The sequence below is a fragment of the Megascapheus bottae genome, chromosome 6 (genome assembly GCF_031878675.1).
Source record: "Megascapheus bottae isolate mThoBot1 chromosome 6, mThoBot2.hap1, whole genome shotgun sequence".
NCBI lineage: Eukaryota > Metazoa > Chordata > Mammalia > Rodentia > Geomyidae > Megascapheus > Megascapheus bottae.
In genome coordinates this window covers 84409519-84433803 of record NC_143514.1, presented here as the reverse complement: position 1 = coordinate 84433803, position 24285 = coordinate 84409519, and the positions used below count along the sequence as shown (strand labels likewise).

Here is a 24285-nt window from a genome sequence, read left to right as displayed (position 1 = left end):
AGTCCAAGGACAGTGCTCAGGACGTGAGTTCAAGCCCAGGACTGGCAAAAAAAAAAAAAAAAAAAAAAAGGAGCAATGTGATGGCTGGTCCTTCTAGAAATCACCCCTCCAGTGCCTCCGTGCACTGTGTTAGCAAGTCTGTACCTGGGGCTCAGGAGCTGACCAGGTAGCCAATACTTTGTGGGGCACTGGCTAGGCCTGGTGCCAGATGCACTTTTCTTTTTTTTCAGTCCTGGGCTTGAGCTCAGGGCCTGAGCACTGTCCTTGGACTTTCTCAAGGCTAGAGCTCTACCACTTGAGCCTCAGCACCACTTCCCGCTTTTTTCTATGTATGTGGAATCGAGGAATCGAACCCGGGTCTTCATGCATGCTAGGCAAGCACTTTAACCACTAGGCCAGACTCCCAGTCCCGCAGATGCAGTTTTCTAAGCCCATGTGGTGCCTGCAGGGCCGGGACCTGATAGTGAAGATGCTGGGGGAAGAGTTCTCCGTGCCCCTGAGTGACCACATGACCCTGTCAGAACTGAAGCAGCAGATCACACAGAAGATCCGCGTGCCTGCCTTCCAGCAGCAGCTGGCTCACCCCGACGGCACTGTGCTGCAGGACAGAGTGGCTCTCACCCGCCAGGGCCTGGGGCCGGGCAGCACGGTCCTGTTGATGGTGAAGAACTGCAGCGAGCCCTTGAGCATCCTGGTGAGGAATGACAAGGGCCAGAGCAGGATCTACGAGGTCCGGCTGACCCAGAGCGTGGCACAACTCAAGCAGCAAGTGTGCGGGCAGGAAGGGGTACAGGCGGATCTGTGCTGGCTGAGCTTCGAGGGGAAGCCCATGGAGGACCAGGGCCTGCTGGGAGACTATGGCCTCACTCCTCGGTGCACCGTGTACATGAATTTGCGTCTGCGGGGAGGTGCAGAAGGGCCTGGGGGGCTGTGCTGGGGACCCTTGTAGGGACCCAGCACCGGTAATAAACGACAGCGCAGAACCTCTGACTCCTGCCCGCTCTGTCCTCCTTCCCGGGCCAGGGTCCCGGGCCAGGCCGGCCGGGGGAGGGCCCAGGCTCCGCGGAGCCAGGCGGGGTCTGCGGAGCGGCTCTCCTCTTCCCAGACTCCCGGATTCCGCTCTGGAGACGCGAGGTGAAGTCACAGGTGGCGCTGGGTCAGCAGACCTGGAGGGACAGGTCAGCCCTGGTCCTGCAGCCTTAGAGCTGCTGGGCGCCGGGAGGCTGGGGCGAGCCAGAGAGGTGGGTGCCCCAAGTCCACCCGCGACACCCTCAGGGCTCGGCCTAAGGGGCCGTCGAGCGGGGGGCGCCCTGCTCCATCCAGGGGGCCCCTCGGGCGCCCGGCCTCACCCCCTCCCCGCATCCACTTACCCCGAGCCTCCCCCGGCAGCGTGGGGCGCGGGTGAACAGGCAGGGTGCGCCCGTGTCCGGGAGGGCGCGCCCGTGGGAGGCCCGGGCCGGGGAGACCTCGACGGTCCCGTCGGCGTCACGGCGGCCCGGAGGTCCTGGCCGGAGCAGGGGCGGCAGAGCCGCGGCCTTCCGGGCCTCCGCTGGCCTCCCCCGCGGCGGGACGAGGCCGGTCGGGGGCGGAGGGCCGCGGGGGCCGGGTGGCCGGCGGGGGCTCCCGGGTCTCGCAACCCCTTCCGCGCCCAGGGCGCCTCGCCGCGGTTCCGGCCCCGGCGCGGCCCTCGGCCCCTTGGAAGTCCCGTCACGTCCCCTCCAGGTTAGGCATTAACCCGGTCTCAGCCGCATTTCCGGGAGGGGGGGCGTCGGCGCGGGCCGCCGCGGGCGGGGCATCCGCAGGAGGGCGCCGCAGTCCCGGCACCGGGCCCGGCCCGCCCTCCCCGCGGTGCCCGCCCCGCCCCCTCCGGGCCGCCCGCCCCGCCCCCCCGCGGCGGGGCCCCCAGCCGCCCCCGCCCACCCCCGCCCGGCGGGGCGCCGCAGTCCCGGCGCTTTGTTCGCGGCCGGCCGGCGCGGGTCGCGGGCCGGGGTCGGGAGGGGCCCCGGGGGAGGCGGCGCCGCCGAGCCCCGCCCCGCCCCGCCCCCGCGCCGCCCCCTCCCACCGTCTCCCCGGGCCGCGTCCCGTCTGGTCCAGTCCGGTCCCCGCACGGCCGCCTCCCGCCGCCCTCGGCCGCGCCATGGCCCGCCCGCGCTCGTCCAGCCCGGCCCCGCCGCGCCCGCCGCCGCCGCTGCTGCTGCTCGCGGCGCTGGCCGCGCTCGCCCTGCCCGGCGCCGGCGGGACGTGCCCGGAGCGCGCGCTGGAGCGGCGCGAGGAGGAGGCGAACGTGGTGCTCACCGGCACGGTGGAGGAGATCCTCAACGTGGACCCGGTGCAGCACACGTACTCGTGCAAGGTGGGCCCCGGCGCCCGCGCCCCCCGCCCGCCCGGCCGTGGGAACGACCTCCCGACGGCTCCCGGGCCACCGCCTGGCCGCCGGGCGGGGCGCCGGGTTCCGGAAAACTCCGGAGCTCCGCAGGAACTTTCCCGCGGAGCCGCCCGCGGTGCCCGGGCGAGGCCGGCGATGGCCGCCCGGCCCCGGAGCCCGCGAGGACTCAGGGAGGCGACGCGCCCCGGGGTGGTCGCGCGGCCTCGGCGGGGCGCGGGGGCCGTGGCGGGCGCCCGGGGCCGCGCGGAGGTGGGCGGGGCGCGGGGACGCAGAGGCAGGTGCTGCCCGGACGCCCGGGGGAGCGGGGCGGGGGGGGGGGGGCGGCTCCTCCACTCCGGCTCCTGCGCGATTCGGGCCCAGGTGGAACAGGTAGGAGGGGAGCCCCACAGCGCGTGACCAGAGCTGGCCACCCTCCCCACCCGGAGCCGGCGCGGCCCTTCGCTCTGGGATGGAGAAGGTGCCCCTTCTTCTTAAAGGGGCCCGTGTGGGCTACCGCTGGGATCCCCAGCCCGCCCCCTCCCCTCACTTCCAGGGCACTTGGCCAAGTCCCTGCAGGATTTTCCCGACTTCCTCCCCGCTGCTTCTGGGTGTGGCCAGGGTGGGGGAGGTGATGAAAGAAAGCTGCAGGGCCTAGGTCTGTCCGGCCGGGGCTATCTTCTAATGGAGTCTTCTGTGTGGAGGGGAGGGGGAAGGGGCCGGGGGCTGGCCACCAGAGGAGGCTCTCCAACCTCCCAGGGCAGAGGTCCCTACAGATGCTTCAGCCCTGAGGCTCCTGATAGGGGCCGTGCAGGTGGACAGGTTACTCTTTGTCTCTCAGTCCTCCGCACCCCCCCTCCCCACCTTTCCAGAAGCCCCAGTCCTCCACTCCAAGCACCTGAGGAAGGGGCCTCTTCCCAGGGCTCTCTTGTAGGGAGTGCCTGGGTGGTAGATTACGGTGAGAGCTGCCTTGAGTGGAGGATGTAGGCTTCTTCTGCTTGTCTGTCAAAGCCTGTGTCCTCAGGGCCTCTAGAAGAGAAGGGAGAGGGGTGGGGCTGCCCGTTCTGCCCGAACTTGACTTTGTGGTTCAGGCCTTGACTGCACAGACTCAAAGCATTGGCGCAGAGAAAGCTTTCACTTCCCAGGGAATGTGTTAGCCCATCCTCAGGGCTGCAAGGGTCTAAGGAGTACCCTTGCCCCAAAGCCCCTTCACTCAAGATGGCTGGTCCCAGCTTTGCCGGAGTAGTGGTGGGCTGAGTGGAATAAAGGGGATGTTAGAAGGCAGGCTTTCAGGCCTAGGCCAGGTGGCTCCTTTCTGCACTGAGAGTTGAGGTGGCTGTGGTTGGTTAGACATGGAGTGATCGCTGCTTTTGGGGTGACAAGGTGGTTGTAGATGGCATACCTCACGTGTGATACAGGACGGCGGCATCCAGTACCTGTGTGCTTCCTAGAAACCTCTGCTGAATCAACACAACTGCACCTCTCTGCCCACGGCTGGGTTCTGCTGCGGACATTTGAGCAACGGAGGCCAGAAGAGAGGGAAGGGCCCAGGCCTCTAGTCCGGCACTCTTCCTCAAGTAGGAGGAGAACTCATGACGTCTGCCCATTGTCCACCTCTAGGTTCGTGTGTGGCGGTACCTGAAGGGTAAAGACGTAGTGGTCCAGGAGAACCTGCTGGATGGCGGCAACAAGGTGGTGATCAGTGGTTTTGGAGACCCGCTCATCTGTGACAACCAAGTGTCCACTGGAGACACCAGGATCTTCTTCGTGAACCCCGCCCCTCCTTACCTGTGGCCAGCTCACAAGAACGAGCTCATGCTCAACTCCAGCCTCATGCGGATCACGCTGCGGAACTTGGAGGAAGTGGAATTCTGTGTAGAAGGTGCGTGGGGGGGGCACCTGCAGGGCCTGTGGCAGTGAAGGCAGGGGGAGGGGGCAGCAGGTAGAGGCAGAGGAGCAAGCTTGGAAACGGTGGATGAAAACTCTGGTGGGGACTGGGGAGAGGTACAGAAAAGAATTTGCCGTGAGATGGGGCGTACATTGTCTTGATGCCTGCCTATGGCCCACCCTTATTCTGGCCTCCCCGCTACTTATCTAGCCATGCAGAAGTCAGAAGTCTCAAATCCTGCCATGAACTATCTTTAAAACCAAAGCAAGCTTACAACCCTGCCGAGGAGGGACAGGCTTCCTCTGCCCCTCCCTCTCCCCTACACACACTTTCTTCCCAGCTCACCACACTCCGCCTTGGAGGAGGGCAATGAGCTGGGCCAGGTGAATGGATACCAGCTGTCCTGGTTTTGCAGATGTCCAAAGACTTGCCTAGATGAAGCCCACATGTTTAAGCAATCTTCTGCAGCCAAGCATGGGGACTGGATGGTAGGGGCTGGGCTGCGTGCTCCACAGCCTGGTGGTTTCTCGGGTGATTGTTCTAGCCTCTGGAAGGTGACAGGAACCAAATTCGCTCTCTCTTGGGACAGCTCCGTTTGGAAGTTGAGACCCAAGAGTCTCTGGTGACTGGTGGCAGAGAGGCAGCTCCCCATATCCTGTCCTCTCACGGATGCCTGGAAAGAAAGCTTCCTTCCTAAGACAGTGTCAAAAGTTGTGACTTGAGGTCCTCCCAGGGGCTGTCTCAACTTCTGTCTGCCTTTGTGCTTTGACATTAGCTGGGCCCCTGTAGGATGTCTCTGGATTTTTGCTGCCGTGGGGTTACTGCAAGGGAGACAGGACCAGAGTGGGCTGCCCTGTGGTCTCCCGCTTAGCTGTGGTCAGGTGCTCTTCTGAATCAGATCTGCTCAGCACTGGTTCATATCAGGAGCCCAGTCTGGTGCTCCTACAGGACTTAGGAAGCTTCTGGTTGGGCAAAGTTCTGGCAAGAGCATGGGGGCAAAGGAGGCCCTGGAGGCAGGATGTTGGCTTTAGGGTAAGTAGGAAGCTGAGGAAGGACTGACCGTCCTGTGCCCTTATAACATCAAAAGTGAGAGTCATTAACTCCAATGATCCTGGCCTGCCCCAATGGGTTGGTCCAACCAGAAGGTCCATGATTCAATAACAGAGGACTTACTGGGCAGAACAAGGTCCAGCATCTTGTCAAAGCCCGCTGGGCTGGAAATGGGAGCAAGGCTATGTGGTAGCATGGCAGTCTGTTTTGAGCAAGAAAGCTAAGGGAGAGTGTGAAGCTGTGAGTCCAAGCCCCAGCGCGCACGTGCGTGCACACACACACACACACACACACACTCTGACTCTAGTTATGGGAAGGCTCAGATGGAGCGAGGGGGAAGGAGGGTCCCCTGGGAGGACCCTTTCCTGCAGGGGTTGTGCCTTATCTGTTATGTAGGTCCTGCTGTGGGTGTCTGGTCCCACAGACCAATGTGTGGCCCGGGGAGAGCACAGTTCTGTCCGCTGTGCAGGACTGGGGCATGAGAACCTCTGAGAAACAACTTAGACGTGTTTTTGAAGCAGACCGGGGTGCTCTGGGCAGTGTGAGGAAAGGCTGAGCCTCCCGGAGCCCTGAGGGGTCGGGCTGGTGGAGTGACACTCTGTCCACGTGCTGTTCCTCGCATGCTACCCCAGGCCCTCACTAGAGGCAGGCCAGTCATGGGACCTGGAAGCAGCAGTCCTTCCTCTCTGACTGCCTTGGTCCCTACTTTCCCTTCATGGGCCCACCACCAGCTCAACCCTCGGTGGTACAGATTGGGGGCTTTCGGGTGTGGGGATCTGGCTCCCCATGCAGCCCTTCCTCCAGTCTGCGGGAAGGCTCCTTCCTCCTCCTCTGCCTGGGGAACTGCATTCCTGGCATAACTGAGACAGGTATGTGCCCCTCCCTCTGCGCCACCTTTGGGCAGGGGAAGCTATTGCTCCTTCCAGAAGGAACACACACTAACACTCACACACACACACACAGGCACCCAGCTACTGCTTTGTCAGAGAAGTGGCACAGCCGCTCCCAGCCTGGGCACCTCATGTGCTAGGTGGGTGTTGCTGGAACTCTCTCCCACCCTTCTCACCTCACCTCTGGGCTGGTCCTGGAATCTCCATGAGACCCCCAAGAGGGATGTAGGCCTAGCCACGGCCTGTCCGTCCTCCTAAGAGCCAGCAACAGAAAGGAAGTGTTGTCTGCCTCGTTGGGGCCTGGCCCAGAAACAGGGCAGGGGGCCAGCGTTGAGTGAGCCTGGCACCTGCCCAGCCTGGCCTTGCCCCGCCCTAACGCTGGGGGTCCTGGCAGCTATGCTCCCCCATTTGGCCTGGCCAGTCAGGTTTTGTCTGCGCCCTTCCTCTCTGCCGTGCCAGCTGACCAGAGTCTTTAGCAGAGCAGTCTTAGGACACACTGGAGAAGTATCAAGTCCCAGAGCAGTGGATGAGGATAAGCCTGAAACCTTCAGACTTGGCTTTTCTGGATTGGGGCCACCTAGGTTATGGGTCCCAGTGGAATTGTAAAGATGACCCTGTAGGCATGCTTCCTTTATGGTCCCCTGTCTCCTCAGCTCTCCCTCGTTCCTCCTGCCAAGGGGGGAAGATGGCTTCTCTCTGAAGACCCTAGGTTCTCTACTACCTTCTGCTCTACCCACAGCCCTTGAGGGCTCCTCCCCAGGCAGGTCCAGGCGAGGCTGCTGGCCCTGGAGGCTTGCCACCCAGAATCTGCCTCCCCCACTGGAGGAGGGGCCCTTTGTACCTACCAGGAGATTCTGGTAAGAAAGGCAGCGTTTGCATGAAGGAGGTTGGCCTTGCCCTGGGGTCCCTGAGGCAGCCCTCAGCCCCACAGTGGGTTTTGCTGGACAGAACTGGAGGACCGGTGATGGTAGGTGGAGGGGAGATTCTACAGGGATAACCTCACTTTATGTAGGGAGAGGGGCAGGACCAAGCTGCTGGAAATGGCTCCTGGCTTTTTCCAGACCCACCCCAGTCCCCCATGACTACCCAGATAAAAGCCCCACCTTACTTCATTGCAGTTGGAAGTGGAAAGAAAGTTATTTTGAACCTCCCACCTCCACTGTCTACTGAGCCCTCCCAGTCAGTGCTGGAGGGAACAAACTCTGTCGGGGCCTGCCTGAACCCACCAGGTCAGGGTGCTTCCCACATCTGGAGTGTCTGCTCATCCCCTGCAGGCTGAAGGGTAGGCGGCACAAGGGCCGGAGACTGGAAGGAAGCAGTTGAGAAAGGGCTGAGAGGCACACCGCGGGGCTGGAGGTGAGAAGAGCCACGTAGAAGATGTGGCTCCACCCTTGCCTCCACCCAAGCAAAGTAGAAAACAACTGTAGAAACAGCATTGTCTCCATCTCTAGGACAGAGGTGTCCTGTGCTCATCTTGGAGCTGGGAGCAGGCCCTGGGTGGCGTGGCGGCCGGGCCCTCCTGGACTGCGGTCTGAGGCTGGTTGCCTCTTCCTCACTGATCCTCTCTGGGCTGGACAGGGAGCTGGGGCAGTCACCACAGCTGTGACTCCCACCTGGTACACAGCTCTTTCCTAGGGCCAGATGCCAGTGGAGGAGGGTTTTGTGTCCTCTGCACGCCTGCCTTCTCTCATGATCTTAGGCAGGGGTGTGGGGGAGCTCTGAATTGGCTGGGTTGAGGCTGGGACCTGGGGAGCTAGGGAGGGGTCTCTAGTGAAACCTCCAGTGGAAAAGGACTTCCCCTCCACCCCTCTTCTCCTGTGACCTCTCCTCCCCTCCTTTCCCTGAAGTCTCTCCTCCCCAGCCTAGGTCCTGAGAATTTCCTCTGAGGAAATTCAGCCCTGCAGGGGTTCTTACAGCTGGACCTGGGAAAGGAGCTGGCGCCTCCCAGGCTCTCCCTCAGGATGCAGAGGCGTGGGAGTGGAAGCTGCTCTGTCCTCACAGGGCAGAACCCTTTCCAGCTGTATGGATCGAACTCGCTCTCTCTCTCCCCCTTTCCCCTCTCCTCTCTCCCCTTCTCTCCCTTTCCCCTCTCTTCTCCCCATTCCCTCCTTCCCTCTATCTTCTGCTTGCTGTCCCAACTGAAAGCCAGTGTTCCTGCTGTCCGTGTGTGTGTGTGTGTGTTTGCTTGCTCATACTGGGGCTTGAACTCAGGGCCAGGGTGCTCCCTTTTTTTTTGTTGTTCCATGCTGGCATACTACCACTTAAGCCACATGTACACTTCCATGGGCTCAGCCTGGGTGGGGCACTCAGGTGTTGGGCCAGTGGGGTGGGCCGGGACAGCCTCTGCCTGTGTGGAATGGATCAGTGAGCAGGGTCTGGGCGGCCCGTCTGTTTTCTGATGGGTCGGTGGGCTGACCTGGGAAACCTCTGTCTGTGTCCAGTGGGTCAGGTTCTGGCTTCTGGCTTGCCTTGGTCATTAGTCTGTCCCCATCTACCGTGCCTGGCTCTGTAGTGTGTCCACCGAGGGCCTGGAACCTCCCGTGGACTCTGATAGAGCCTGTGAGTGAATAGTGGAGATGGAGGACATGCTTGCTGAGCTGCACTGCCGCGGAGCTGGCACAGAGCCCTCTCGCCCTACCTTGGAGCCAGCGCTGGGGCCCGTGGGATGCTTGTCATTGCCTGAGGTGGGCAGCCTCCACTGTGGGCCTCAGGAGAAGCAGGTGGCTGTGTGGCTGCACAGACTCGAGAGTGTCCCAGCGTGAGGGTCGAGGCGAACTCAGCAACAGCAGGCGGGTGGAGGGGCAGATGTGTTTCTCCTGTCCTAATGAGGAGACAGCAGTGAGGTTCAGCGCGAGCAGGAACTCACTGTGTGGCTCAGTCACTCGAGACTTCCTTCACCACTCTGTAGTAGGGCCTCACAGGGCATCTGTTGCCGTCTCCTCCACGGGGCCATGCTGGGATTCTGGCCCGGCTTTCCCAAGGAGACCAGGCATGCGCAGTGAGTTGAAGTGAAGGTAAGCTCAGGAAACAGGGTCCCTGCCACCTGCATGAGGTGGAAAAAGGTACGGTGGGCCTCGGGCGGAAGAAAAGCTGGGAAGGCAAGCTGAGCCACACTGCGTGGCTCTCCTGCATGACCCGCTGTCCTGACATACCTCATCTGCTGGTCACATGGACAGGAAGAATGTTTCTCTTTCTGACTCACAGGCCTTTTCCCCACCTCTGCTCTCCCTGTATGTCTCTGTCCCTCCTTCCTTAGCCTTGGGACCTGTCTCCCTGGCTTCCTGTTCATTATGATGCCTAGCTGACCCTCCAGGGTCCCCTGACTTCACTGGAAGTTGACCACATCTGATAGTCCCTGAGTTCCCTTCCTCCTGGAGATGGGCAGGACCTGGTTGAGTTGTGTTGAAAGGGGCAGATGGCATAAATAGCTCAGTTTCACCATTGCCCTTTTTCCATGCTCACTCAGTACCCAGTCAGTCTCGCGGTTGATGCTCAGGCTCAGAAGTTTGAGGGTCAGCTTCATTAGCAGCCTCCCGTGTCGAGGGGCTGTCCCTTGGAATTTGTGAAAGCCTGCCCCTGCCCCGTACTGGGTCATTTGAAACCAAGTCACACTACCCATCCAGACACTGAAGTATCCATGCTGACTAGATAGTTGTGGGGAGGGGTCCTGGGTTGTGGGGCTCAGCCAGATGATTGAGGGATGGGGCCAGGGCAGTCTAGCAGTGACCTTTCCGGTGTGATGGCTGGCTTAACCTAGCCTGGCGGTGCCTCTTCACAAAGTGTTCACGTAGTCCACCTCCTGCAGATAGACTAATAGTCAGAGGTGGGGGCCAGGTGGGTTAGATGGGCACCAAGCACCTCCTGTCACCTGAAGGTGGCCACCGGGCACCTCCTGTCACCTGAAGGCGGCTACAGGGCTCCTGGCCTCAGCTGGTAAGAGGAACCATAGAGGCTGCCTTCTTCCCGGGGCCCAGCAGTGAGTCCTGCTGTAAGACACTCATTGTCTGCAAAGGTTGAGGGGGAAGGAAAGGCAAGGCAAGGCAAAGGCTGAGACCAGACACCAGGTCAGCCAGGCTTTGAACCTCCACACTGAAGCAGATGTTTCCTTTCCTAGCGGTGTGTTCTCAGAGATGCCGGTAGGCCGTAGGTACCCGACAGACGACCTCATCTGCATGTAGTGGCTGGGTGAGGCGCAACATGGAGACAGCTGGGAAGAGCAGCTCACTGTCTGGCTCTAGCTGACCCCTCATAGTCCTTTCCCAGGGAGCCAAGCCCCCGCCCGTCAGGGGAAGGGAGGGACCACTTGCAGCTGTGTGGACCCATGGGCTGCCCGGACCCTACCCTCTGGAGGTTCCCTGCCGGAAGTTTTCCGTGCCCAGAATGCACAGATGAGCTCCTGCCCAGTGTGCCCTGGGCGGGGGTGAGGGACAAGCTTTGTGACGTGGACAGGTGGGTGTGCATGGCACCCAGTGAGGACAGTTGTGGGCCAGAGGGCTGTGACATGCAGTGTCTACAAACCTGGTGCCTGCCTGCTTGCTGGAGAGCAGGGATGCCTAGTTTACGGGCGCGCGTGTGTGCTTGCATGTTGGGAGGTTTTAGCCCAGGGACCGGGGGACTAACTCCTGGCTCTGCATCCCGTTCATTCCAAAGCAGGAGCCTGGTGGACTGGTCAAGGCTGAATGGGTTCATCTGAAGATCCCAAAATAGCTCCAAGAGCCTGAACCCCACTCCCTCCCCCCGCCAGCCTAGGGCCTCAATGGCTCTTTGTCTCTTGAAGGCATTCCACTCCTCCAAGGGACTGGGACACTGACTGGAGCTTGCTGGGGCCAGGCTACTTATTCTCTCTGGCTGGGCTCACTGCAGCCCTCATGTGAGCTCTCAAAGCTCAGCCTGTTGGGACCTCTTAAGCAGCAGATCCCAGGGGCTCTGCTTGGGGGAGGCAAACTTCCCAAAGCACTGACGCCTCCACTGCCGGCTTTGTCCAGGGCTCAGGACTCTCACCACCTCCTGGACCAACCCTGCTCATGCCCTGGACCCTACATTTCCTGCAGAGCACACAGGAAGACCTCAAGGAAAGCACCATCAGGGACAGAATCTTGTGGCTCTCGAAATTAGCCAGTGAGACAGATGTAAAAACCTGGGTGAGCCACGCTGGCTTCCCATCTCAAGTCCCCAGTTGGCTTTCTCAGCTCTGGGCTGAGCCTTGCTCTAGAAGATAAAAGCTCACACCCTACCCTGGGCGCTGAAGCAACCAGTATCACAGGGGCACTATCAGCTGTAGACAGTTCCAAGGTTCAGAGGGGAGTGGACCCATAGGGCTCTGAGGATAGGGTGAGGCCAGCCAGGGGGTTGAGTCTCCAGGTGATTGATGGATTACTACCCAGGACCCTGAAGGTAGAGGACAGGAGACCCCACTTTATTTTGGATTATTCTGCAAGGTTTCACCGAATGGTGGACCCAAAACATGGGTGACGGGAGATGGAGCAGGAAGGTCTCCGGCATAGCACGTGGCAGTGATGCACCTGGCTGTGTGGGATGGGCAAGAATGAGAGCAGACTCCACAGGGTGGGTGTGGTGGACGCAGAGGCCAGGACTGTGGGTCTGCATTCCCAGGTGCTTTTTCTCTTCCATTCCAGGTACTTCTTTGTTGTTGTTGGTTGTGGGGCTTGAACTCTGGACCTGGGCACTGTGCCTGAGCCTCTTTGTGCTTAAGGCTAGCACTCTACCACTTGAGCCATAGCGCCACTTCCAGTTTTTGAGTAGTTAATTGGAGATAAGAGTCTCACTGGGACTTTTTTGCCCAGGCTGGCTTTGAATTGCAAACCTCAGATCTCAGCCTCCTGAGTAGCTTTCCAAGTACTTCTTGAGGTGTTGGTGCCACCAAGCCCCACCACGTTTCTTTAGAATCTTTTTACTAAATGGGTCTAGATCTTTAGGCTGTTTGGTCTGGGGTATTTTTGTTGGTTTGTTTGCTCTGTTAGCACCGTTGTGGTTCTGGAAGTTTTTTAGCATGGGGCATATGACCAGTTTGGAATTGGTCCTTTCTATAAAATGAATATTTAGCTTTTCAAAAATGAGTGAGAGCAGAGGAGCTGGGCGAGAACTGAGGGCCAGGTGGCTGCCCCCACTGAGGTGGGATAGAGAGATTTTAGGAAGAGCCTGCTTAACAAAGAGGGAGTGGGCCCAGTGGGAGCTCCAACTGGGTACCTGTGGATTGAGTGCCCGTGGGGAGAGCCCAGCTGAGACCACGGTGAGATACGGCTGTTTCTGGCCAGTGTCAGTGAAATCAGGGTCCTGGGACCCCAGGAAGGGCTCTCCAGGGCCGAAAAACCCTCCTAATCTAGGCCAGGTACTCTAGGGAGGTGGGTGTGGTCGATGCTGCTTTCTCAAGATGACTGAGATGAGGCCTGAGAGTGACCACTGGGTGGCACTGGTGGCCAGCACAATAACGGCTTGGTTTGGTTGCTCATCCATGCAGAGGCCTGAAGGTAGGGTGTGGGAGCATGCCTGGTTGGCGTAGCCCTGTATAGGGCCTGGTGGGGATCTGGTCAGGTTGGGAGTGTGTGCTGTTCGTGTAATTTCAGGTGGGTGCACACTTGAGAGTGTCCAAGAGAAAACCTCTGTGCAGGACTTGCTGTTCCTTTGGAGAAGGGGCATGTCGTAGGTTGTGCAGAGTCAGTGGAGGGATGGTGGTATCTTGGTGCCAGTGGATAGATATGATAGGGAGGAATAGTGGATATGGTGTAGAATCCTGTATGGGGCTTTGTCAACCCACAGTCCACCCAAATTTCCTGGGAGCTAGAGACTCTGGACTTGTGGTAAAAGCTGGGGAAAAGGCTGTTCTCGGGTACATTGTGCTTCGGCCCTCTCTGCTCCCTCCCCCTGCTCCTGCTGGATACGCTGGTCTTGAGTTCTCCGGATGGCATCTGGAGAGCACACCAGTCTTGAGACTGCTCAGAGTGTGGATGACTTATTTGAATGCTTTATCATAATACAGGCGTTGGAAACAAGGGTGATTTGGTGTGTTACTGTCAATTACTAAAGAGAGGGGTGTTCAAAGCAGTTTCTGGGCCCCCAAACCTCACCCTCGCCTCAGGACCTAAAGTCCCCATCCACACCTGCAGATGTGCCCTGATGACGAGCGCAGGCACACTCACTGCGCCCTCCAAACATGCCCAAATCTCCAGTGGTGACTGAAAAATCTCAGCCAGCTTGCAAACCGGGAAGGACCTGCACGGTCTTTGACAGCCAAGCTCCTGCCTCTCCCACCTGGCCAGGCTCCCTGGTCCCTGCCCCTAGCATGGGTTTTTCCTAAGCCCCAACCCTTCCTTCCTTTACCTCAGACCCTACCCACTATCTCTGTCCTGTAATTCTGTCACCTCCCCAACCCCTGTCCCTGGCCAATCATTTCCCTAGCCCCTGCCCACTCTCACACCATCACCCCTTCCCCTCCACTCTGCCTCCTGCTGTCTTGCCCCTCCTTAACCCCTCCCCCTCCCTTGGCCTCTGCTCTCTTCCCTGCACTATCTCCCCCCCCCCCCCCCGTGTCTCCCCCTCCCCAGCTGTGCTCCTTGGTCGCTTTTGTACTGTTTTCAGGCTGCTTATGGCTTTACCCTCACCCACTCCCTTCCTCTGCTCTGAGCTGCGACTCCCCCACGGACGCCAGGGTCCCCTGAGGCGTCTTCCTTTGTCTCTGCTCCCCGCCCTCCCTCCACAGCGCCCCTGCCCCTCACTCACCGCTGTCTCCTGACTTGGGTGAGGAAAGCTGTGCTGCTGCTAGGGGAAATCCCGGTGGCCTACTCCTTTATTCTTTCCAAAGTGGCTGCTCCTCCTGCTGCCGCCGCCATTCGGCTCCTGCCTCTGCCAGGCGCAAAGCAGGCCCCGTGCCTGCCGCGCCGCGGGCCGACGCCTGCGCCTGGATCTCCCTGCCTCTTCCGCGGCGGCACCCGCTCCAGGGGTTCCCGGAGGACAGCGCCGGCTGGTGGACAGAGAGAAGGGTTTCGGGCAGCTGGAGTGGCTGTGGTCCTCTGTCCTCTTGCCTGCCTCAGAGCCACGCCTGGGATTTCTACTCCAGGAGAATCCTGCTTACCTTTCGTTATGAGCCTGGAGGAGTGGAGAGGGCCTGACACCTCCCAGGCCGTGTCTGGCTGAACTTCCAGGGCATAGCGGCTGTCTGCTCTCCCAGAGGACCCAGCATGGGGGGAGTGGCTCTGAAGAGGCCCAAGGGTGCTCCTTGAGGACCCTCAAGCCCTGAGGGTGGGGGCTGGATCCTGGGCCATGCCTCGGCTGCCGCTGGAGCATCGCCCTGGGCAACAGCCCAGGGCCTCCCTGCTGGTTCGCTACTTCATGATTCCCTGCAACATCTGCCTGATTCTGCTGGCTACAACCACGCTAGGCTTCGCAGTGCTGCTCTTCCTCAACAACTGTAGGTGGCCACTGGGTGTGGCCAGGTGGCCCTGCCTCTGCCGGCTAGGCCTTGCATCTTCGCTGCCACGGGTTACAGAGCAGTGCCAGGGGTCATGGCATTGCTCAGATGGGCATGCTCTGTCTTCCGGGGACTGGGTGGTTTCTCTGAACGCTGCGTCCCTTGAGACCTGTTCCTGGGCCCTCCTGCTACACAAACAACTTTGAGAGATGGGAAGGGGATGTCTGCACTGGGGATGGGGAGTTGGGAGCAGAGACAAGGCCTGGATTCATAGGGAAGCTTGATTCTGCCCCCCCACTCCGGCCAGCAGGGTTCTGATAGGTTACCTGGCAGCTGTAGGGTCAAAAGAGCACTGACCTGTCCTCCTTTCCCTGGAGGCTTTCCCCGGTCCTTAGGTATCAAGGGTGGATTCTTGAATTTTCCAGTCTCTCCAGCCTAGCTCTCTGTGACCGGTGGGGGGGGGATGGACAGAGGGATGAGATATGAAAGGCTGTGCTCAGAAGAGCCTAACTTGGAGGTTTTTGTTCTGTTTTTCAGACAAACCCGGAAGCCACTTCACACCAGTGCCTCCAACGCCTGCTGATGGTGAGTGGGGTGCAGCGGTGACCTGCTGAGTGTGAGGTGCCTGTGGGTGGGGCAGCTGTGGTTGGAGTTTTTCTGAGGTGTGCTCATGGGTGCATTTGTAAAGGGAGGAGGCTCAGCGAAGGGACCTGAGGCCTTCCTGAGGGCTCCACAGGGGTCTTGGGTGCTAGCACCCAAGCAGGACTTTAAATTTACTGCTCCAGCCTCAAAAGCAGGAGCTAGACTGTAACCTACAAGTGGTGAGACGATGTCAAGAGGCGCGTGTGAGTGGGACTCTGGCATCTGAGTTTGTGAGGGATTGCCTCCTCTTTGTCCTCCCTTTTCCTCCTCTGGAAAGCACGGGGCTGGCTGTGGAAGCACTTAGGGGACACTGGGCTGGAAGGGAGGCAGGCTTCTGCACGGCCAGTCACAGCTGTCTGAGGGAGAGGTCTGGAAAGTCCTTAGAACTGAGCGGGCTGGCGTGGGAAAAATGCAAAAGATGACTTCTTTTGACGCCTTTGTGGGATGGTGCAAGATCAGCTGTGCTGCTGGGTATATGGGCCTCTTCCCCCCCCCCGGCCCCCCACCCCCAAGTCCTGGGGCTTAAACTCTAGGCCTGGGCTCAATCCCTGAGCCTGGGTTCAAGGCTAGCGCTCTACCACTTAAGCCACAGGGCCGTTTCCGGTTTTTTCTGTGTATGTGGTACTGAGGAATGGAGCCCAGGGCTTCATGCATGTTAGGCAAGCACTCTACCACTAGGCCACACTCCCAGTCCCTGGAGCCCTGCAATTAAGCTTATGTTAGAGGCAAGAGGTAACAGTAGCGTTGCAACTTTGCTCTCAGTATCTGTCCCACTGCAGGCTCCTCTACTGGGTAGGAACAGAAGCCACCTAGGGGCAGAGGCAGGACATAGCTGGGGAAGTATCAGAACCCTGGGAGCTGGAGCCTCCAGCCCTGGGTTCCCCCAAGAAGCAACTCTGGGTTATGTGGTTGATCTGAGTCACTTCCTGGGTCTTGAGTAGTGGACAGTGGCTGAAGGAGGTGGCTTAGCACTGGTGGCATCACCTCCCTTCCTCTGTCTACTTCCCTGTGCTAGGAGGTTGAAACAGGGGTAGTGGCATCCTGGAAGCCTCAGCAGTCTGAGAGACTAGGAGTTTTCCTTGGGAGTGGGGAGCTGAATTCAGGGGTGTAGGATGGGTTTCTCCTTCCCTTTGGCAGCAGCCGTCCGGGTGCCATCTGGCAAGAGTCTTCTGTAGGCAACCATCTTTCATTCCTTGGGGTTGTAGTACTAGCAAGCTGGCAGTGTGCTCCATCATATTTGCCTTAAACTTCTGTGGTCTCCTAGCCCAGCCAGGAGAGGTTCATAAACACATCAACAGGCTGTGGTGACGTATCAGTAGAGTGTAGTTGAGCAGTTGTGGGTGCTGGGTTCATTAAGAGGAAGAGGCCATGCTTCCTGGAGATGGTGATTGTGTGTGTGTGTGTGTGTGTGTGTGTGTGAAGGTGTAAAGAAGACAGGACCTTGGGTGGGTTCAGGAAGGGCAGACAGAGGCCCCTGTACTCAGCCTTTATCAAAAGATGGGGCCAGTGACACTCAGACGCTGGGAGAAACAGATGAGGGAGGCTAGTGTGGGCTGTTGCTATGGCCCCAGCCTTCTGACGTACCCTTCACTCATAGAAGATGGGAAGAAGGGTTCTTCTGCTTTAGTTCTAAGCGTTCTAGGTGAGAAGGACCTCACCGCTCCCCATGACTTATTAATGATAATTGGTTCCAATAAAACATTTACTAGAGCCAGATAGCAGCAGCCCTTAAGAAGCCTGGTTCACTCAGGGTGACCTCAGGGACAGGCCGTAGCAACACTCTTCATTCCTATCCTTGGTAGATAATAGCAGGCTCCTCCCTGAGCTGGTGTGATTTGCTGTAGAGGCTGGTGACAAGGGTGTGTGTGTGTGTGTGTGTGAGTGAAGGCGCTGTGGGCTTCAGTGACTGCTGCCTTCCAGGGGCTCATGACAAGCTTCAGCCTGGCTGCCTGTGTCCTAGCCCTCTAAAAGGTGCCCTCGGGCTCCATGTGCCCTCCTCACGTTCAACTCCAGTGTGCAGGGGAATGCTGTGTGGCTTTGGAGCCGTTTGCGAGCCCAGTGTAGAAGATCCAGGACAGGCCTCCTGCGTGTGCAAGAAGAGTCCCTGCCCGCTGGTCGTGGCCCCGGTGTGTGGCTCAGATGCCTCGACTTACAGCAATGAGTGTGAGCTGCAGCGCGCGCAGTGCAGGCAGCAGCGGCGCATCCGCCTGCTCCGCCTTGGGCCCTGTGGTGAGTGCGGGCGGTGGGAGGCCGGCCTGGCACGCAGGCGGAGTGGGCAGCCCGCCGACTCCACCCTGCCCGCCCACAGGCTCCCCAGACCCCTGTGCCAACGTGACCTGCAGCTTCGGCAGCACCTGCGCGCGCTCCCCTGACGGGCAGACGGCCTCCTGCTTGTGTCCCGCCGGCTGCCGTGGGGCGGCCGAGGGCCCTGTGTGTGGGAGTGATGGCGTGGACTACCCCAGTGAGTGCCAGCTGCTGCACCACGCCTGCACTCGCCAGGAACACGTCTTCAGGAAGTTCAGCGGCCCCTGTGGTAAGTGCCACCTTCAACACTCACTCCTCCGAGGGCAACTCCCCCGGAGAGCCTGCTGACCCCCGACTCTTCCCTGCAGACCCCTGCCGGGGCGCCCAGGCCGACCCGAGCCACCTCTGCCGGGTGGACCCTCTCACTCGGCGCCCTGAGCTGCTCCTGCGGCCGGAGCGCTGCCCTCCCCAGCAGGCCCCTGTGTGTGGGGATGACGGGGTCACCTATGAAAACCACTGCGTCTTGGAGCGCACCGTGGCTGCCCGTGGACTGCGCGTCCAGAAAGCGCACTCCGGCCAGTGCCAACCTCGAGGTGTGTGGCTCCCAGAGAGGGCGGTAAATTCCGCCATGATACAACCCCCGGGCACAGGGTGGGCGGCTGGAATGGTGCTTTGGCCTCTCTGACCTCCTTGCCTCCCCCTAGACCAGTGTGTGGAGGCCTGCCAGTTCAACGCTGTGTGCCTCTCCCACCGCGGCCACCCCCACTGCTCCTGCGACCGGGTCACCTGTGACGGAGCCTACAGACCTGTGTGTGCCCAGGACGGGCACACCTATGACAACGACTGTGGGCGCCAGCAGGCCGAGTGCCGGCAGCAGCGTGCCATCCCCATTAAGCACCAGGGCCCATGTGGTGAGCACGCCGAGGCCCGTGCCGGGAGTCCCGCGTCAGCCCTCGCCCCCCGTCATGCACCATCTTCATTCCTCATGAGCTGCCTCCTGGGTTCTCCCCTGGGGTGGCGGAGCGGGGGCAGAGGCAGGCCTGTGCTCAGCCACTCTTCCTCAAGTCCTCTGGTCTTCCCTGGTGTGTATGGTGTGGCGCACAGTCCATCAGGATGGGCAGAAATATGCCGGGCTTTGGGGGTCCTTGCTCTTGGGACACACACACACACACACACACAGAGCCCCCTTAGGGGCAGAGTTTCAGCGGAGAGCTGAAGGGCCAGTGGAAGCTGGGCAGTGCCGGTGGGGCCTGTCGAGGCTGCGGCTGCCGTGGTCCTGCCTGCCTCTCTGTCCGTCTTGATCGGTTCTCTGTCCATCTTTCTGCTCCTCCTTTCTGTGTCTTTCCTTCCCTCTTGGCCCCGCCTCTTGTGTCTTCCAGCCTGACCTGCTGGCAGGATGAGGTGCTGCGCCTGTCTGCCAGGAGCCCAGAGCCCGAGGTCTGCCCCTGGCGTGGCTGGGGGGGGGTGGCTCGCCGCTACCTGGCCTTGTGGTCCTCAGAGCAAGTGGACAGACACCCCCTCCCCACTGCAGCCTTGTGTGTCACTCTGGGAAGCAGTGACCCCACCCATGGAGAGAGCTCCCTATCTGTGTTGGGGTATCCTGGGGCTGCCGGCCATCAGGGATCCGAGGCCCCCTGTGGGCGGTCGGAAGACTCCTGTGTCTCCCATCCACCTCTGTCATGTGTCTGTCCCTTTCTCTGCTGTGTCCTATGCATCTGGCTCTTCCTTTGTCATCCCCACCCGGAGAGGGGCTGCTGCGGGGGAAGGGGGAGCTGGGGCTTTGTCCACAGCGGGGGGGGGATCTGGGCTGAGGGCCATCTATGTCTTCCTCAGCCCAGGCCCCGTCCCCATGCCGTGGGGTGCAGTGTGCGTTTGGGGCAACGTGCACTGTGAAAAACGGGGAAGCCGTGTGCGAGTGCCAGCAGGTGTGCGCGGGCGTCTACGATCCCGTGTGTGGCAGTGATGATGTCACGTATGGCAGCATGTGCGAGCTGGAGGCCATGGCCTGTGCCCTCGGGCGGGAGATCCGGGTGGCCCACAAAGGACCCTGCGGTCAGTAGTGGACGAGCGCGGGCCTGGGGTGGGAGCTTCTGGGCAGCGTGGTGATGGAGCCCTCTCCCCAGACCGGTGTGGGCAGTGCCGCTTTGGAGCCCTCTGTGAGGTGGAGACTGGGCGCTGCGTGTGCCCCTCAGAGTGTGTGGCCTCGGCCCAGCCCGTGTGTGGTTCAGATGGGCACACGTACGCCAGCGAGTGCAGGCTGCACGTCCACGCCTGTACACACCAGATTAGCCTGCACGTGGCCTCTCGTGGGCACTGCCGTAAGTGGGATCCTGGGGCGGGCGGGGTCCCGTGACTTCCTCGCCAGGGTCTGCTGAGCCTGGCCGCCACCCCTCTCCTCCAGAGACCTGTGGAGACACGGTGTGTGCCTTTGGAGCGGTATGCTCTTCGGGGCGGTGTGTGTGTCCGCGGTGTGAGCACGCCCCACCCGGCCCTGTGTGCGGCAGCGACGGCGTCACCTACGGCAGCGCGTGTGAGCTGCAGGAAGCTGCCTGCCGGCAGCAGACACCCATCCAGGAGGCCCGGCCGGGGCCATGTGAGCAGCGTAGGTGCAGGCAGTTCGGGGAGCCGCGGGCACCGGCCTCGGGCGCTGGCCCGTGGGTGACTCGGCTCTCCTCTGCAGCCGAGTGCGGCTCGGGAGGCTCGGGCTCTGGAGAGGACGGTGAATGTGAGCGGGAGCTCTGCCGGCAGCGTGGGGGCGTCTGGGATGAGGACTCGGAGGATGGGCCGTGCGTCTGTGACTTCAGCTGCCAGGGCGTCCCGAGGAGCCCGGTGAGCCTGGCTTCCGGGTGTGCCGTGAGGGGAGGGGCTGCGGCTGCCCTCACTGACACTGGGCCCCTCTAGGTGTGTGGCTCGGATGGGGTGACCTACGGCACAGAGTGTGACCTGAAGAAAGCCAGGTGTGAGTCACAGCGGGAGCTGTACGTGGCTGCTCAAGGGGCCTGCCGTGGTACGTGACCTCCCTCCGCCCTGCGCCCCACCGCACGGCTCAGCGTCTGTCTAGAGGGGCGCTGGTGACGATCCAGTAAACGCATCACGTGTATCGCAGCGGTGTACATGCATGTTCGTACGTGTGTTTAAGCGTGTTCCCAAGTTTTTTCGCGTGCGTACATACGTGCTCTTGTAGAGAAATGTGAAAGGATACGTGCGCCTATCTTCACGTGTATTACACGTGCATGCTCAACTGGTTAGGTGCAGATCTGGCCGGGTGTCCGTGGGATTTGAGTGTTCTGTGTGTGCAATCTGTGCTCTGCGGTCCTGCATTTACAGACATGTTCTTTCATGGGATGTGTCAGCCTCTCCTGTAGCCTCAACCACAGCTCTTCAGAACTTAGTGGGAGTTGGTAGCAAGAGGACTGAGTAGTGAGGGAGAGGCAGAGTAACTGGGCTCAGAGTGGGAGTTTTGCACTGCCTCAATTCTGAACCCTCGGCCCCTCCTCGTAGGTACCCCCTTGGCCCCCCTGCTGCCTGAGGCCCTGACAAACTGTACCCAGACGCCATATGGCTGCTGCCAGGATAACGTCACCGCTGCCCGGGGTGTGGGTCTGGCTGGCTGCCCTGGTGAGTGTTCAAGCCCAGTTCTGACCTTGACCCAGTGGAGTTGTGCAGCTGCACTGGACTGATGCTCCTTCCCTTTACAGGGACTTGTCATTGCAATCCACATGGCTCCTATGGGGACACCTGTGACCCCGTCACGGGCCAGTGCTCCTGCCGACCAGGTGTGGGCGGCCTCAGATGCGACCGATGTGAGCCTGGCTTCTGGCACTTCCGCGGCATTGTCACCAATGGCCAGAGTGGCTGTACTCGTGAGTGACCGAGCGCTAAGCACGCCCTCCTGCCCGTTTCCATTGCCGTGCCCAGGCCTTGGCCTGCCTGTTGCCTGACAGGGGTCCCTGGCAGCTTGGGACGCCTGTCTGGGGGCAGACCTCAGAGTCCTCCCTCCTTCCAGCCTGCAGCTGTGACCCCCGGGGTGCCGTGCGGGATGACTGTGAGCAGATGACTGGACTGTGCTCCTGTAGGCCTGGTGTGGCTGGCCCCAAATGCGGGCACTGTCCAGACGGTCAAGTCCTGGGCCCTTCTGGCTGTGAGGCAGGTGAGGTCAGGGCCAGTGCCGACCCAGGACTCTGTGTTGGGGGTGTGAACTGAGCAGGTCAGGGCTCCCATGTGTCTACCCCAGATTCCTTGGCACCCGAGACCTGCGCGGAGGTGCGCTGTGAGTTTGGTGCCTCCTGTGTGGAGGAGGGTGGCTCTGCTCGCTGTGTCTGCCCAGTCTTCACTTGTTTGGAGGCCAGTGCGCCCAAGGTGAGAGGTGGGGCATGTGGAGGGTGGTGGGGTAGGAGAGGGTGGTGTTCCCTGAGCCTCTTTGCGCCGTGCCCCAGGTCTGTGGGTCAGACGGTGTGACATACGGCAATGAGTGCCAGCTGAAGACCATCGCCTGCCGCCAGAGGCTGAACGTCTCCACCCAGAGCCTCGGCCCCTGTCAGGGTGAGGCCAGGAGCCCCTGCCCAGAACCGGGGGAGAGGCCCCACCTTGACCCCAACCCACTGCCCACCCCCCGCCCCTTTTCCTGCAGAGGCTGCTGTTCCTGCTGCTCATCCGACATCTGCGACCGGAACCAGCCCAGGAACCAGCCCGGGGCGGACCTTGAGCAAGGCGTTGCCGCCGTCTCCCCGCGCCCTCCCGCTGGTGCCCACCCCCCCACCAGCGTCACCACCCCAGACCACAGCCAGCTTCCCCAGGACCACCGGGCACCCCGTGCTGACCCTGCCGCCCACAGCACCCTCCACTGTGCCCAGCCTCGCCGTGTCTGCCTTTGGTGAATCCGGCAGTGCCGATGGAAGTGGTGATGAGGAGCTGAGCGGGGACCAGGAGGCCAGTGGGGGAGGCTCCGGGGGTGAGTAGGGGTCTCAGACCCAGGGGAGGTTCACGGAGGCTCTCGCATGCGCGAGGCTCAGACGCTGTCCCCCGCAGGCCTTGAGCCTCTGGATGGCAGCAGTGTGGAGACCCGTGGGCCGCCCCTTGAAAGGGCTTCCTGCTACAACTCACCTTTGGGCTGCTGCTCCGACGGCAAGACGCCCTCCCTGGACGCAGAGGGCTCCAACTGCCCCGGTAAGTGCGTGACATGGGCAGGGGGAGCTTGAGAAGCAGCCTGGACACTCCAGGGTGCTGTTCTCACCCTGGGCAGCAGGTTGGTACCACGTGTAGGCCTTAGGCTTTGGCATGTGCATGTGAAGGCGTGGGGTGGGCACCTGCGTGCATTCTGTGGTGAAGGTTCATGTGTGCCTAGGACCCTGGACCTAATCCTTCTTTCTCCTTGCAAGCCAACCTGGGGCAACTGCTCCTAGGAGCCGCCTGGTAACTGATGCCAGTCCCCCACCCCCCCGGGGTCCCCGCTGACTAACCACATGACCATCTGACTAACCATTCCCTGCCCCGTGCCTCGTGTGGCTTGCTGCAGGGCCTGAGCCCATGGCCACCAAGGAGGCTGAGCTGTGAGCGAGTCCTCACTGCCCCTTCTCCACAGCCACCAAGGCGTTCCAGGGAGTGCTGGAGCTTGAGGGGGTCGAGGGGCAGGAGCTGTTCTACACGCCCGAGATGGCGGACCCCAAGTCAGAACTGTTTGGAGAGACTGCTAGGAGCATTGAGAGCACGGTATGGGTCAGGGTGGTGGGGGAGTCCTCTGGGAGGACCTGGGGGAGTGACCACGGGGACCCACGTGTCTGGACACGCTCAGTGTGCTCGTCCACTGGGGCAGGGTGGTGGGGGAGTCCTCTGGGAGGACCTGGGGGAGTGACTGGACACGCTCAGTGTGCTCGTCCACTCCATCTGCAGCTGGACGACTTATTCCGGAACTCAGATGTGAAGAAGGACTACCGAAGTGTCCGCCTGAGGGACCTGGGGCCCGGCAGATCAGTGCGCGCCATTGTGGATGTGCACTTTGACCCCAGTGAGACCCCTTCCCAGGAGTGGGGGGGTGGGAGCTGCATGGCACCAGATCGTGATCTGCTCAGCTCTGCCTTCCCTCAGCCACAGCCTACCAGGCTCCAGATGTGGGCCGGGCCTTGCTCCGGCAGATCCAGGCATCCAGACGCCGGGCCCTGGCAGTGAGGAGGCCTCTTCAGGAGCATGTACGATTCATGGACTTTGGTGAGTGCCAGGCTGGGCTATGACTTGCCTGTCCCTTCCCTAACCCACCTTCCGAGCTCCTCCCTGCCCCCTCTACCCTGCCAGCCCTCTGTGTACCCTGGTCCTTGGGGGACCTGACAGCTCCCTCACCCCACAGACTGGTTCCCAGCATTCTTCACGGGAGCTGCAACAGGAGCCACGGCTGCCGTGGCCACTGCCAGAGCAACCACTGTGGGCCGGCTACTCTCCTCTGCGGTGACCCCTCGCGTCTACCCCACTCACACCAGCCGGCCCGTCGGCAGGACCACGGCTCCCCCTACCACGCGCAGGCCACCCACCACTGTCCCCAGCCGTGACCGTCCTCTGCCCCCGGGTCCCCATCAGCTGTCCCTTCCCTGTGATTCCCAGCCCTGCCTCCATGGGGGAACCTGCCAGAACCAAGACTCGGGCAGGGGCTTTACCTGCACCTGCCTTGCAGGCAGAGGAGGCCCCGTCTGTGAAGAGAGTAAGGGTCGTCTTCTGAGCGGGCAGGGAGGCAGTGCGGGGAGGGCCTGGGGTGAGTGGGCCCACGGGGCGCTCCCTAGCCGGTTCTCCTGCCCCC

General features: G+C 61.1%; 2 protein-coding genes across 4 annotated transcripts in view; both read left to right on the top strand.

The window, feature by feature from the left end:
* Positions 1-392: 392 nt before the first annotated feature.
* On the top strand, positions 393-978 carry Isg15 (ISG15 ubiquitin like modifier). Its single transcript, XM_090333951.1, has one exon. It carries the CDS (start codon positions 416-418, stop codon positions 947-949), a length of 534 nt encoding a protein of 177 aa, XP_090190077.1. The 5' UTR covers positions 393-415; the 3' UTR covers positions 950-978.
* A 1159-nt stretch (positions 979-2137) lies between these two features.
* The window catches only part of Agrn (agrin), a 28717-nt gene continuing 6569 nt past the window's right edge, over positions 2138-24285 (top strand). For 2 of the 3 annotated variants that reach the window (XM_090336050.1, XM_090336051.1), the window contains exons 1-23: positions 2138-2353; positions 3983-4244; positions 15153-15200; positions 17271-17486; positions 17566-17790; positions 17870-18094; positions 18206-18412; positions 19335-19553; positions 19625-19819; positions 19903-20103; positions 20182-20330; positions 20403-20508; positions 21003-21119; positions 21200-21364; positions 21508-21651; positions 21736-21860; positions 21938-22043; positions 22132-22452; positions 22530-22667; positions 23083-23210; positions 23391-23505; positions 23586-23705; positions 23842-24189. In XM_090336050.1, the coding sequence (XP_090192176.1) occupies positions 2138-2353; positions 3983-4244; positions 15153-15200; positions 17271-17486; positions 17566-17790; positions 17870-18094; positions 18206-18412; positions 19335-19553; positions 19625-19819; positions 19903-20103; positions 20182-20330; positions 20403-20508; positions 21003-21119; positions 21200-21364; positions 21508-21651; positions 21736-21860; positions 21938-22043; positions 22132-22452; positions 22530-22667; positions 23083-23210; positions 23391-23505; positions 23586-23705; positions 23842-24189 (4096 nt within the window). Of the gene's footprint in view, positions 2354-3982; positions 4245-13901; positions 14616-15152; positions 15201-17270; positions 17487-17565; positions 17791-17869; positions 18095-18205; positions 18413-19334; positions 19554-19624; positions 19820-19902; positions 20104-20181; positions 20331-20402; positions 20509-21002; positions 21120-21199; positions 21365-21507; positions 21652-21735; positions 21861-21937; positions 22044-22131; positions 22453-22529; positions 22668-23082; positions 23211-23390; positions 23506-23585; positions 23706-23841; positions 24190-24285 lie in introns of those variants that run through there. The other variant, XM_090336052.1, reaches the window with a different exon arrangement.

What these genes read in the sequence shown, in the direction of transcription:
- Isg15 (XM_090333951.1), top strand. Translation starts at nt 416, where the DNA reads ATGCAGTTTTCTAAGCCCATGTGGTGCCTGCAGGGCCGGGACCTGATA.